Source organism: Doryrhamphus excisus, linkage group LG23, assembly GCF_037039965.1.
Source record: "Doryrhamphus excisus strain RoL-2023G ecotype Guam linkage group LG23, RoL_Dexc_Guam_v1.1, whole genome shotgun sequence".
In the NCBI taxonomy this organism is placed as follows: domain Eukaryota; kingdom Metazoa; phylum Chordata; class Actinopteri; order Syngnathiformes; family Syngnathidae; genus Doryrhamphus; species Doryrhamphus excisus.
The window spans coordinates 9,852,125-9,867,078 of NC_136379.1; the positions used below are offsets into that span (position 1 = coordinate 9,852,125).

Here is a 14,954-nt window from a genome sequence, read left to right on the forward strand (position 1 = left end):
GCCTGCTGTAAATACAATTTTACCATTATTAGAGCCCCGCAGACATGAAATAACACCCCTATAGTCACATTAACACTCCTGTTTGTCATTGTTTACATCAGATTGCCGACTCACGCCGTTCATGCCATTGTTCTATGGCACCATGTTATTATCCACTCATCTGTGCGATTCATTTATGGCCTGCTCTAAATACAATTTTACCATTATTAGAGCCCCGCAGACATGAAATAACACCCCTATAGTCACATTGACACTCCTGTTTGTCATTGTTTACATCACACGCCGTTCATGCCATTGTTCTATGGCACCATGTTATTATCCAGTAATCTCTGCGAATCATTTATTCGTTTATGGCCACCGGGCCATCCCGACGACAGATCTTGAATCTCACAAGATCTTGTGAGGCAACCATTACCGACGCCCGGTGACACGAATACCACATATAACTTTTATTAATATTAATAAATAGGCCCTAGTCAAGCACAAAGCAGCCATCATTTATGAGTTCATCTTTGAGAAAACGTAATGTGTCGAGGGACGCCTGTACTGTCAAACCAGGTTTTTGTTTTTTTTTAGGGGGGGGGTTATTGTTGCACTGCGGCTTCCAGACGCGGTAGAAAGGGTTGTGAATCATATGAATAATCCATTTAGAACACAAAATACTCCTAAGTCCGATAAACAATGTACTAGTTCATGGAGGGAAGAACACAAACATTCAACGTTCATCTTCTGTTTGCACTTTTTTTAGTCTTCAAAAAAAAAATGTCTAGCCACCAGGCAAATCCGGAAAACCCTTTTTTATTGGAGGTGGGATGAAAAAACCAGCAGCCAGACGTCTACATTATTAAACGGCGGCGCTGGTTATATTTACGTCATATGTAGCTCACAGCAACGGGTGCACAACGGAGCCTAGCGCCTTGTTTGGATGGTGTCGAGATATTCCGACATCTGTCGTCATGCTACACGTCTCCAGGACAAAAAGGGAAAAAAGTCCAAGCGGTTGATGCCGGCCTCGGCGGTTCATGGAGCGCGGCGTGGGCCCGCTATTGGCAGGCCGTCACCATCACGCCCAAAGTAGTTCAAGGCCAACCAGACCTTCAGGACGAATAACCGGCGGCTCCTCCGCTTTAATAAAGTCACTCAGCCTCCGCTTGGCAGCCTTGTTAGATTCCATGTTTTTATCTTTGATGGAGACACAATAAACGCTACACGCCACGCACAAAAAGCTCGGAAGCGCCACAGCGACGACACGCCGCGTTCGGCTCGGGTTCTATCGGCGTCCTCGGGTGAGGAGATAAAAGTCTTGATGCGGCGCATCGAGTCAAGCGCTGTGCTTCTCGGAGCCGACCTGAACTCACCGTCGGAATCGTCTCTCTCCGAGCTTTAATGGTCGTCTTCCATTAAAGCGGCGCCATTCGTCATGATGCTAGCTAGCGCTTGTTGTCTTGGCTGCTTTAGGTTGGAATTACAGGCCGGGATTAGCGGACACTTCGACTAATGAACGCTCTCACACGGGGATTCATTTCTCTGGGGGGGGGGGTTCATTCCCTGTATGGCCGGGAATGACAGAATGCCGAGACGCAGTCAGGACATTGAGAGGATCCGCATTGGCGGCTCCAGGATTGGGTCTCTTGCTTTTTGCACATGATGTTGTCCTGCCCAGGGTTCAATTCCACCCTTGTCCATCTCTGTGTGGAGTTTGCATGTTCTCCCCGTGAATGCGTGGGTTTTCTCCGGGTACTCCGGTTTCCTCCCAACATTCCAAAAAACATGCTAGGTTAATTAGCGACTCCAAATTGTCCATAGGTATGAATGTGAGTGTGAATGGTTTGTTGTCTATATGTGCCCTGTGATTGGCTGGAAACCAGTCCAGAGTGGACCCCGCCTCTCGCCCCCAAGACAGCTGGGATAGGCTCCAGCACCCCCCGCGACCCTCGTGAGGAAAAGCGGTAGAAAATGAATGAATGAATGAATGTTGTCCTGCTGGCTTCCGACTCTCATGGGTCGGGAATGAGATCCTTCAAGTAGCGTGGGAAGGGAAAGATGGAACGTGAGACGGACAGGCGGGATCGGAATCGATCCGTAGGCAAAGCTCTTAATTCAAATTCCTTGCCTCGCTTAAGGTCGTGGGCTTTGGGTTGTGACCTAAAGACAAATGGCGGGTACAAATGCTTCTTGATTGGGATGAGCTGGGAAGCACTGTCATCAGGGATAAGGGGGAGGGGTTCTGGGCACATCCGGTAGAAGGCCTCCTGGGAAGACCCGGAGCACGGCTTGAGAACGCCTCGAGGAGGGGTGAGGGAAGTCCACCCGCCCCCGCCACCGTCAGAAAAAGATGGCTGTCTGGTTCTGATGGGAATGATCAGACTTAAAGGACACTTTCAGGGGAAAAAAGAAAAGCGGAAGAGGGCGGGTAGTAAACAGCAATCCAACTCCCGTCAACCCCGTTCCTTTCATCTCCCACCCCCCCCTCGCTCCCTCTCCATTTCAATCCCGGTGCATCGCCCTCTTGGGAAAACTTCTCACATTTCCCAGACACAAAAGCAGGCATCAGCCTCCGCAAATCACTACCTCCTTCAATTGATCGCACCTGTGAAATTCCGGATAGATTTTTTTTTTTGCAATTTTCCCTCACACCTTCCCGTCCCTTTCATAGCGTTCCTGGCCGCCCTCGCTTCGTTTTCGTCTGTGCTAATTTCAGTCTCGCCTGTAATTACTCTCCCGAGCCAAAGCTGTCAGGTTTTTTGTCTCCCACTCCTTCTTTTATTTCCCGGCTTTGTTTGCGTTTGCCCCGCAGTCGACAGGCCGCCTGCCTCCCTGCACTCGGCTGTCAGGGGCGCTTAGGCGGAGGCAAGGGGAGAGGAACGCTGAGGGGGAGAGACCGGCAAAGATTAAAGGGCTGATGCCACCGCCGAAAGCGCAGCTGCTGCTGCTGCTGCTGCTGACTTGGAGCCGTTTATTTACCGTTTGCTCCACACGACACAAGCCGAGCTTTGATGGAGCGAGGGTGCCGTGGGAACAATGAGGACCCAAACCATCACCTTTGGATCAGCATATGGCTTTGTTTGGTGTGGCTTCACCCCCCCCCCCACCATGCAGCTACATTCCACCGACACCGGGGGCACGCGTCACAATTTAGCATCCAGCCCTCTAAATCTTTCATCAGCACCGCAGCTGGAGGAGAGAATTTGAAAGTGTGCACCACAGAGGAGAAATGATGCAAAGGACTCTGACATGAAGTGGAATGAAGTGGAATACTGGGGGGCTGACTGACACGGCGACAGTCATTACGTTGGCCTGGAGACCACGGCGCACCCAGGGAGGCGCGGCTGTGGAATCACAGAGGCAGTCGTCGACATCAGAGTCCCATGGAAGGTGTCAAACACGTCCAGAATGGCTTCGGGAAACAAAGATAATGCTGCCCGACAAAAGCACCACATCATCATCATCATCATCATCATCATCATACAAACTGGTTTTCATTTATTCGTTTTGTACCACTTGGTTTTTTCACTTGGTACTTGGGGGGCACTGGGACATCATCCATCCGTACGTCCGTGTGTCCACCCGTCCATCCATCCACCCTTGATGCCGCTTATCCTCATTAGGGTCCATCCATCCATCCGTCCATCCATCCGTCCATCCGTCCCTCCATCCGTCCGTCCGTCCGTCCACCCATCCACCCATCCGTCCATCCATCCATTCATCCGTCCGTCCGTCCCTCCATCCATCCGTCCGTCCGTCCGTCCGTCCGTCCGTCCGTCCGTCCGTCTGTCCGTCCACCCATCCACCCATCCGTCCATCAGTCCGTCCCTCCATCCACCCTTGATGCCACTTATGCTCATTAGGGTCTGCCGTTCATCCATCCATCCGTTCATCCACCCATCCGCCCATCCGCCCATCCATCCATCCACCCTTGATGCTGCTTATCCTCATTAGGGTCCATCCATCCGACCACCCATCCACCCGTCCGCCCACCCATCCACCTGCCCGTCCGTCTATCCATCCATCCACCCATCCATCCATCTGTCCGTCCATCCATCCATCCGTCCATCCATCCATCCATCCCTCCATCCATCCTTGATGCTGCTTATCCTCATTAGGGTCCGTTCCCCCATCCACCCACCCGTCCATCCATCCGTCAATCCACGGCTTGCAATAGTGCAAAGGAGAAACCGGAGCTTGGAGATGTTGAGAACAATTTTGGAGATGTTCGCTGAAGAACATGTAAATGGATGAGATGAATGCAGTGCAACCAGGATTGTTCAGTAGAGGTTGAGATCAGGTCTACAAAGCGGAATTATTAAGGCTGACCCCTCCTTGAACTTCCTGAATACACTGGAACCTTGGTTAGTGTCCGCCCCAGTTAGTGTGTTTTTCAGTTAACATCCATAATTAACTAACATTGACCTTCTTGAAGGACTTACACTAACTGGGTTTCCAGGGTTCAAACCGTTCCCCGTTGCAGTTTTCGACAAACACATATGACTTCTGACTGTTTCAAAATCCTGACAAATATGTATGAAGTCGCTTTCTATTTTGCGATAAAAGAGCGATGGGCCAAACCGCGATGATGGCGCGTCGTTAGACCCCCAATTGCTACGAAATGCTCAATCTGCAGTGCAGCTCTAAAACTAGATTACGGTTTATAGCTGGTAATCCTCCGGACGCACATCAAATATAGTTTCAATCTATGAATGTTGGTCTATTATTAAATATGCTAATGATGGAATCATGCACGGCTTCTCAACAAAAGGTAATGTAAACATCTTTGGAAGAATTTCTACAAGGAATCCGAGTGTAAATATCAAAGACAGTCGGGATTTGCTCGCAACGGCAGAGCTAATTAAAGGGATTTTCATCTAACCTGTCAACACTGGAAGACAAACGGAACCCAGTAAAGATGCGATACGGAAATACATCAATCCAACAAAGTAAGTAAAAAAAGGCTTTAAATGTAGGCTCCCATCCATAATTCAACAAGCCGCTGGTGGGAAGTGATTACCAGGCCAGGACGCGACACTCCGCTCAACAATCCATCCATCAGGAAGCCGACCACTTCAGTGAGACGGCGAGCTCGTTTATGGCAGAAGAAAACCCAGCGGACGTCTTCGTCAGATCGGCTGCAAGTTAAAAAGATCAGTTGATGAGACTCAGATCTCGGAAAAACACCAACTAGTCCAAGTTCCAGTGCCAGTCAGGCGCAGTAAAAAAAAAGATATAATATATCAGAGAAAACATTATTCCGCAGCTTTAAAGTGCCGAGTCAGACCAGAGGAAAACATGGCCGCCGTCAATGAGAAGGAAAACGTCATTTTAGATCAAATTAGGGAGGAATATTCAAATGTATTCCGCACCCAGATCAGACGTCAAAAGGAGGCTGAAACCCGACTGAGACGGCGGTGAGTAGCCATCATTCTTCTTCATGACGTTGATGGGAATGTGTCTCCAGGTCCAGAAGATGCCTTCACTGTCTGGAACTCATGAGGGGAAGACGCAGGATGGTCCGAAAGAGTCAGCTTGTTCCTCTGGAAGATGTCCTTGACCACACAGACCAGGGTCTTCAGTCACGAGCAACATCTCCACATAGCCGGCTGCCGTTTGACGCCCCTGCACCACCTGAAGCTCCGCTGTTCCATTGAAGGATCATGATGATGAAATCAAATGTTAGCTGCCCAAGTTTTGTGAATGCTTAGGGCATACTTGATGCCCGTCTTCCCTGGAGGCCAGTGGGAATGTTTCTCCAGGTGCTGAAGATACCTTCACTGTCTGGAACTCATGTCCAGTTTTATGAATCCAGATGAGGGGAAGACGCAGGATGGTCCAAAAGAGTCAGCTAAAGTGTTGAAAAGACCAGGGTCTTCAGTCACTAGCAACATCTCCACATAGCCGGCTGCCGTTTGACACCCCTGCACCACCTGAAGCTCCATTGTTCCATTAAAGTATGGAAGCAATCAGGAGCGTCCAGGGAGAAGAAGACTTTCTTCCAACCTTTCAATGTCCCATTTTTGGTGCTCTCCTGCTCACTCCAAACCTTGAAGGAGACCAGGCCTTTGGAGATGTTTCTTCCTCTGGCAGATTGGGGTCCAGGATGGTCCCGTGTCTTGACGGACAGCCAATGGGATCCTGGCGTTTTAGTTCCATGAGCCTCAGAATGTTCTGGAGAAGTAAGAAATGACCTTCTTACTGCGTCCAAGCTCAGCAGCAATGGATGGCTACCAGAAGCCTTGTTGATGCAGCTCAACAATCCCACCTTGTTGCCCATCCGGAGATGACGACAGTGGGAATACCTGACGCTAAATCACATTCAATCCAGTTGAAGAGCACATCCAGGATGTGCTCTTCAACTTCTGGCATCTTCAAGCTCTACTGAGAACCTCCAAGAGTCCCGAATGTAAATTCCTGCCATTTTCCCAGCGGTTCTTGTGATGACCAGGAGTGTGTTTGGTCCATTAAGATGCAGAAGAGGGAGCCCACGTGATGAAGATGATTCACTCCAGCGCTTCACTGACACCCATTAGGGCCAAATGATGAACGTAAAGAAGAATGATGGCCTTTCCGCCAGTGTCAATAAAAACAGGAACGTTCTAAGGTTCGTAAAAGCGGAATTAACGACAGAAGCTCCTAATAAAGTCGCCACTGAGTGTATGTTTTAACAAGTATTAAAAAAGACGGTGAAATGAAAGCGGAGTCTTTATGTCCTTTCCTATAAGTCTGCATGTGATTTCTTTTAAAATGGACGCTACTGAGACATTTCTAAAACTAAATCAATAGATTTTGGGTTGTTGCTGATCTGGACACGTGGTCCACACCGTGGTATTCCGGTGTTTTTGTTGTTGTTTTGTTTTTGAAAAAGCAACAAAATCAAGGATGAGGCTGGTGTCCAAAATGTTGGATCAAGGCCATCTCAAAAGGCGCTAAAAGCTTCATTTAGAGCAGGGGTCTCAAACTCAATTTCCTTGGGGGGCCACTGGAGCTCGGGTCTGGGCGAGACTGGGCCAAAGCATGTTTTCCAAAAAAAAAAAAAAAACGCATTTATTAAAAACAAAAAAATTTAAAAAAAGCTCTGATAAAACATTCCACATTCAAATATCTTACTTTTTATTTTTCTACACAAAATAAGATGAAAAATAAATAAATCAAGAATAAAGAAAATCAATCAATCAGTAATAAATAAATAAATATAATAATAACAACCCCTAATGAGGAGAAGTGGTATACAAAATGAATGGATGGAAGTCAATAAACTGGAGGGTAACCAGTTAGCTTGCTAGCTTGCTAGCTTGCTAACGGTCCGAGCCGTGGCCGTGTCTTGTGCTGCAGTGATCCTGTCGCCTATGCATTACAGTTGAGCAATGTGGTGTAAACAATGAATAATAAGAGCGTAAAGGTGACTATAGGGCTGTTATTTCATGTCTACAGGGCTCTAATGGCGGTAAAGATTGTATTTAGAAAGTCATAAAAGGAGGCGGAAACATCAGAAATATTGCTCCTAAAATGCTAACTATGTGACTCATGACAACTTTTTCATGTGGGATTACAATTTTTTTTCTAAATAATTTCATTTTTTTCTTGTAAAATTAATGTTCATTATTCCCGTTTGAGTCTTGTTAAATTCTATTTTTTTTTATACACTCCTGTTGTGTTGAAAGCAATTGTTGCTGTCCGATTGTATACACCACAACAGGTAGGCTGGATTAGCCAGAACATAAAAAATCATCTCACACAAGCTAAAAACTGTTAAAAAAATAAAAAAAGTATCCCCAGTTGACCCATAGTGTCTATGCAGGAAGGTAACAATGACATCACTTTCAGCCAGTTGTCACTAAACGATGCAAAAGACAATTAAAGTTTCATTTGCAGGACGCCCATTAAGCCGACAGCTAATTGCGCCTTCACGGTGTTACGTTTTTACAAGCCGCGGGTTTAAAGCCACGCACACTTCACTTTGACGAGACACTTTTAAAAGCGCAAAGCCGTCATGATGAAATGATCTTCATAAAAATGGCTGCCTAATAGTCTGCATCCGGGTCTCCAGCACCGCCGCCGACGGCCTGTTTTACTCTCCTGTCAGGAGGAGATACACCCTCCATTCCAGGATGGAGACCGCTACTTTCATGGGCTAATCGCTGGCTACAAGAACTACGGTTCCCATGATGCTTAGAGTGCAGATTCAGGAAAAAAGCGTCTCACGTGTCACTCATCAGCGCTAAAGTGGCCTTTGAACATTTGGCACCAGGTTCCTAACTAACAAAGTGAAAAGTGAATTATGGTCTTGGTGACTCATTGAATACATTCATATGGATAATGGAGCTTCAATACTTCCATCGGTTTATTTCATATCACTCACCAAATGACTCGGCGCTAAGAATGGAACACATGGCTCTCCATCACATACATTCATTTTTATATGCTGCTCTTCTTGGACTTATACTTTCATAAAATTATGGTAATGGTTTTATTTCATTTGAACATGCATCAGATTCCAATTCAGTGCATCCCATAATCAGTTCCCAGTTCCACATGTCCAAAAGGAGTAGGAAGAAGCAAAGCTTATTAAATCCTATCCCTCCATCTGGTACTTTTACAATCAGTAACTGTTACATTTGTTCACTTCCTGCTTTCCTAATATCAATTAAGTTTTTTTTTAAATTAAGTTTAATTTTTACAATCAGTTTTACAATCATTTGTTCACTTCCTGCTTTCCTAATATAATTTAAGTTTTTTTAATTATTTTTTATTTGAATTTTTACAATCAGTAATTGTTACATTTATTCACTTCCTGCTTTCCCAATATCATTTAAGTTTTTTTTATTAATATTTTTAAATTTAAATTTTTACAATCAGTAACTGTTACATTTGTTCACGTCCTGCTTTCCTAATATCATTTAAGTTTTTTTTTATTAATTTAAATTTTTACAATCAGTTTTACATTCATTTGTTCACTTCCTGCTTTCCTAATATAATTTAAGTTTTTTATTATTTTTTTAATTTTAATTTTTACAATCAGTAATTGTTACATTTGTTCACTTCCTGCTTTCCCAATATCATTTAAGTTTTTTTTAATATATTTTTTTTAATTTTAATTCTTACAATCAGTAACTGTTACATTTGTTCACTTCCTGCTTTCTAATATAATTTAAGTTTTGTTTTGTTTTTTTTTAAATATTAAACTTTAAATTTTTAAATGTAATTTTTTTTTATTTTAATTTTTTGTCCTTGAACCGGAACACAAACGTACGGTTGCACCCGTAATGTTCCGGGGAACTTGGAAGCAAACGTGTGTCAAATTTGAGCGAGATTGGTTGGAAAAACATGACATTGGACCTTTGCAAATAATTGTCCACAAAACGGGGGCCATTTCCGGAATGACTAGGCTACTCCTAGGATAGGTTTTCCATGTATGACAGCATGTATTTCTGGAATGTCTGCAGTGATGAAAGCGGGATAATGCATCCAAGACAAAACACCATGGGGCTCGTAAAAAGGGAGCCTAATGGATACGGATACACGTGTGGTTTTGCTATCCCATGCTGAAGCAAGGCAGCGGGGTCAGGCTGAGGCACCCACCTGCACCAAAGGGGGCTTGCGACTAGAATAAGAATAGGAAGGGCGCTCCGGGAGGCGCAGGAGATGGTGTCAGTGGGGCTTGACAGGAGGGGGCCACGCAGACTGTGTGATGTGTGAAAAGTTTCAAAAGTGATGGAAATAAAAGTGCTCTTACCTGTCCCAGGATGGGGCCCAGCGGGGGGCCGGGAGCCGCTTGTCCTGACCTCACGATAGCCCGGATCACACCGCCTGGATCCACCTTCTTCACAGCCTTGGCTGTCCTGGAGATCTTGGACATCTTGGAGATGGAGAGCCTCTAAAAGACAAAGTAAGAGAATGACAAAAGAGCTCACTCCGTTCATGCCGTTGTTCTATGGAACAAACCCATTTATTATAGTCACAGGCCTTGTCTCCGTGTTTGAATCCTGCGAGATCTTGCGACACCCCCACACCGAATTCGCAAAAGCGCCCTAAAGTCCCGTAGACACACGTGGTTCAATCCCACATCATAAGGTGGAAAACGCCAATAAGAACCCCCACAGGCAGAAATGGCTCATCCTCGCAACTCCGCGGCAGCGGGCGAGTAATTAAAAGAAAAAGTCTTTCTCTTCGATCGGCTCCACGAGACACGTTCCTCCCGGAGGTGTTTGAGGTGTGGATCAACGGCGGGGTGGAGACGCTCCACGTGCCGCAGAGCCCGAGAGCTGGCGGGATTTCCACATCCCCTTGAAACCTGTGGGAAGCTTGCCAAAACACATCACCTCGGAAGGCTTGGAGACGCCCCACAGCGAGGGGGGGGGGGGGGGTGTTGGGGGGGGGTAAGTGTCAAGGACCAGGAAGAAAAGGACACATACGCCACAAAGTAGAAGGTTTACTTTAAAAAGGAAAATGTTTCATAAAAAGCTATTTTTTTATATTTCACAGTCGCTCTATGATGGCAAAATATGAAAACAATATTTCATCAATGCTCCAGTCATGGCCATACTCTTTATCATGGGAATTGGCATATACTCCACTATTTATGTATTTTATGTTGCATTATGTCTAATATATTGGCTAATAGGAGTGTAAAGGTGACTATAGGGGTGTTACTTCATGTTCAGAAGGCTCTAATAATGTTAAAACCCGTATTTAGAAGGTGCCAGACATGTTTTCTACACTCTAATGAATATATGAATATATATATGAATGTCCTACTTTGTGGAAATGTACTGATCACAGTCGGACCTGGAACTAATTAGCTTTGGTTAATTACAGTAAATCTATATAGTCTTGCCTATATTAGCAATATGAGCAATTATCGCTCCCTCGCTAGATCACGGTTTTTCATAAAGAAATGAATAAATAAATGATGGCTGTTTGGTGGGACTATGATCAATTATTGGTCCGTAGTGATATGTCGTATTGCGGTCACCAGGTGGCAGTAGTGACACATTAGCTTACATGACATTACCTTAACACTGCATGAAGTCACCCATGGCATGTAACACATCACAGAGTGAAAACATGTTCTCCCATTCCATGTGGAAGTGGTACATTTTCGGCGAAAATAAATTTGCGGCTAACGCTCTAGCAAGCTCACTAGCTAGCAACGGTCTCTAAATAATACATAATGATAATAATAGATAATAAATAAAGATATCAATCATAATAAATAGTAAATAATGAACAATAGAAGCATAAAGGTGACTATAGGGGTGTTATTTCATGTCTACAGGGCTCTAATTTTTTTTTTTAAAGTTTGTTTAGGTTTTATGTGCTCTAACTACAAAAATATTAAATGTATTAACACTGAATCCAATATTGTAAAAATTCAGTTATCACAGTGATGTTTGGAGCCAATTACCTGCTGTACATTAATGGTTAATGTGATGTATGATCATATACATGCATCCAGGATGAAGAACTCCACTTCAAAAAGCACATGACAAACGAAGGGTCAATTAGCGGAGAGAAAGCCTGAAGTCCTGGTCTTTCCCTGGGGGGGGGGCAGAGCACATAAACGCAGGCCTCTAATCCTCTGATGGAATAAATGTGATACCGGCACAGCCGTAAAAAAAAAAAACCGTCAGAGAGAAAAAAAGCAAAGATCAATGAGGGGGGCCTTGGGACAAATAGAAGTTTTAAGGTTGCGCCTTGTGATTCGGCATTCAATAAAAGAAAGTACTTGAGGGAAGAGAAGCGTTACGGCGATGATTCCCGGTCAGCAACAGAGGGTATCCAATTAGATCACCAGAGGAGAAAATACTGCTGAGATGGATGGGGGGGGGTTGGGGGACCTGGCGCCGTTTTAGCGCTGCGGTACAGACGCAAACGGTTCCCCGGTTGGAGCTGCAAGTGAGCACTTCAAGTTCAAACCCAATGAGGCCGTTTTTTTTGCACGACGCCGTTTAGTCTCTCGACTTGGGCGATAAGCTACTCCAGTCGAGAGGAAGAAGTGCGGCGCAGAGGCGGCGGGCGCTCACGTAAAGACTCTTCTTCGGGAACTGCAGAAAATAACCACAGTGGAAGAGCTGGGTGCAAAAATAGCCACCAATCCGCAAGGACCGCGACGGCGAGGGTGGAGGGGAAGACTTTAATTCCAATTTAGGGAAAAATGGAATAACAGCCCAGAGAAAAAGGCAAACTCCGGCTGGGATTATGAGCGATAAAAGCCAGGGTTCAGACCGCCGCTAAGTGAAATCAGGCATCACAAGGCAAAGGCGGTGAAGAACTGACCTACATAAAGCGCGGCAACTGCACTGAGAGCACGTTTCATGCTGCGGAATTTACATTACATTGAAGGAACAAAGGCGCAGCTAACGGCGCGGCGCCGGCAACACGGTTCGAGGCTGCAAACTAAGCTTCAACCGCCGCCGATTTGCAGGGAAGAATCCAATCAAAGCCAGCGGGATCCAAAACGGAGTAGCTTCTCGTGGGGCGGAACGCTCGGCGATGCCTGGCATCCGTGTTGTCCGTCAGTAAAAACCGTTTGACGGGGCCTGTGCGCCATGGATGCGCTTTGTTCGATGCCCGATTGATGAACGAGGCGCGGACATGTTGACGTTTAAATTAGCGTTAAATTATACGTTGTCGTCTCAAACAAGGTTGGTAGGCTACATTAGCATAGTAGCATTTTTAACCATTTCTATCAGCACACTGTTAAAATGCTAACTTAGCATAATAGAGCCGTAGACTGACTTGTCCTGTTTTTTTAACGCCGCAAGACAAACATTTGCACTTCATACATACATTTAGTGTTTAGTAGCATGCTAACATTAGCATATTCATAGCCATTTTCAATACTGCTAACACTTATCGCTATCATGATGACATGATAATATAATAATATCAGCATAGTAACATTTTCATGAGGAGAAACGTCTGTAAGCGGCGCGTTCATGTGAGGTGTTAGCATGTTAGCGCTAGCATAATAACATTAGCATAATAAAACATTTTTGATATCATTAACACACGCGGAAACACAATGCAAGATGGTGCACGCTAATGTTAGCATAGTAGCATTTTCATCCATTTGCATGCTAACATTAGCATATTCATAGCCATTTTCAATACTGCTAACACTTATCGCTATCATGATGACATGATAATATAATAATATCAGCATAGTAACATTTTCATGAGGAGAAACGTCTGGAAGCGGCGCGTTCATGTGAGGTGTTAGCATGTTAGCGCTAGCATAATAACATTAGCATAATAAAACATTTTTGATATCATTAACACACGCGGAAACACAATGCAAGATGGTGCACGCTAATGTTAGCATAGTAGCATTTTCAGCCATTTGCATGCTAACATTAGCATATTCATAGCCATTTTCAATAGTGTTTACACTGGCAGACACTTATCGTTTTCATGAGTAGAAAGTTCTGTGCAGTGCGTTCATGTGAGGTGTTAGCATGTTAGCGCTAGCATGCTAACATTAGCATAGTAAATTTTTTTAAATATTTTTTTGATATAATTAACACGCACAGACACTCGATGCAAGATGGTGCACGCTAATAATAATAATAATCATAAAAAATAATAATAATAATAATGGATTCAATTTATAATGCACTTTCCATTCTTCAGAATCACAAAGTGCTTCACGGGAAAAGCGAATAAAAAAAGAAAAGTCAGGAGATTTTTTTTTTTTTTAAAGAAATAAAATGAATGCCAGTTTTATTTGCTCCCGTTTTGTCATAGTCGGTCGTACGGCCGACCTGCGCGCAAAAAAACCCCAAGAAACGCAAAGTGGGTAAACATCGGATGTCCTCTACGGGATCTAAAGCGGCCATGTTGTGGGTGGGACCCGTGTGTAAACCAGACCTAAGCTTGCACCTCTTCTGTTCTCCCCAATCAAGCGTCAAGCCGGTGCCGCCAGGAACATGTCTGACAGAAGTAAACAAGTCAATAAAACTGAGCAGATTGAGGAGGCGGATGGGGGGGGGCGCACCTGTCTCCGTTATGCCAGGTCGACATAAACGCTCGAGTGAGATGATGATGATGATGATGATGCGCGGCGCTCCTCCCCACAGGTTCCTCCTTTTTCCTCTCTCTCTTGCTTTTTTTTTTTTTTTTTTTAATGAGCGATTCGTTCCAAGCACTCGGCAATATCAGAAGCGTAAAAGCCATTTCTGCTGAAAAATAATTGAAAAACAAGTTTGCTTCAAGGACAGAGCTCGTTTTGGAGAGATTAATTAGCTGGCAATTAAACATGTGCACTTAATTGCGCAAGTGAGGCCCACCGCTGTGTCTTGTTTAGGCAATTAGGCTCCTTTCTAATCCTCTTCAAGGTGACCAACATTCAAAGTCAATCTGTTGGATTTACAAGTTGGGGGGGCGGGGTGTGGGGGGGGGGGTGGTTTGGCTTAGAAAGTAGCAAATGCTCAGTCAGTCACGTCAACGACAGAGGACTGCAGGACCAAGTCAAGGTCCTACACGAGTGGTGCCTTGGTTAACATCAATTCTCTCCGAAAGGTCAGACTCAAACCAAAATGGACTCTAACCAAAGCAAATTTTCCAAGAGAAAATAATTAATTAATTCATTAATTTTCTACCACTTATCCTCACGAGGGTAGCGGGGGGTGCTGGAGCCTATCCCAGCTGTCTTGGGGCGAGAGGTCGGGGTCCACCCTGGACTGGTGGCCAGCCAATCACAGGGCACATATAGACAAACAACCATTCAAACTCCATACAGAGATGACCGAGGGTGGGATTGAACTCGGGTCACGGAGCCTGGTTTGGCTTTGAAAGTAGCAGATGCTAAGTCAGTCACGTCAATGACAGAGGACTGGAGGACCAAGCCAAGGTCCCACACAAGTGGCGCCTTGGTTAACATCAATCCTTTTCAAAAGGTCCGACTCAAACCAAAATGGACTCTAACCAAAGCAAATTTTCCAATAGAAAATGATTAATTAATT

The 14,954-nt window shown here is 44.9% G+C and overlaps 1 protein-coding gene across 3 annotated transcripts in view; it reads right to left on the reverse strand.

Annotated features, from left to right (window-relative positions):
- Positions 1–14,954, reverse strand: part of mrpl11 (mitochondrial ribosomal protein L11) — a 41,826-nt gene that overhangs the window by 19,099 nt on the left and 7,773 nt on the right. For all 3 annotated transcript variants that reach the window (XM_058058841.2, XM_058058852.2, XM_078788445.1), the window contains exon 2: positions 9,725–9,865. In XM_058058841.2, coding sequence (XP_057914824.1) covers positions 9,725–9,847 — 123 coding nt within the window. In that variant the 5' untranslated portion in view covers positions 9,848–9,865. The remainder of the gene's footprint in view (positions 1–9,724; positions 9,866–14,954) is intronic.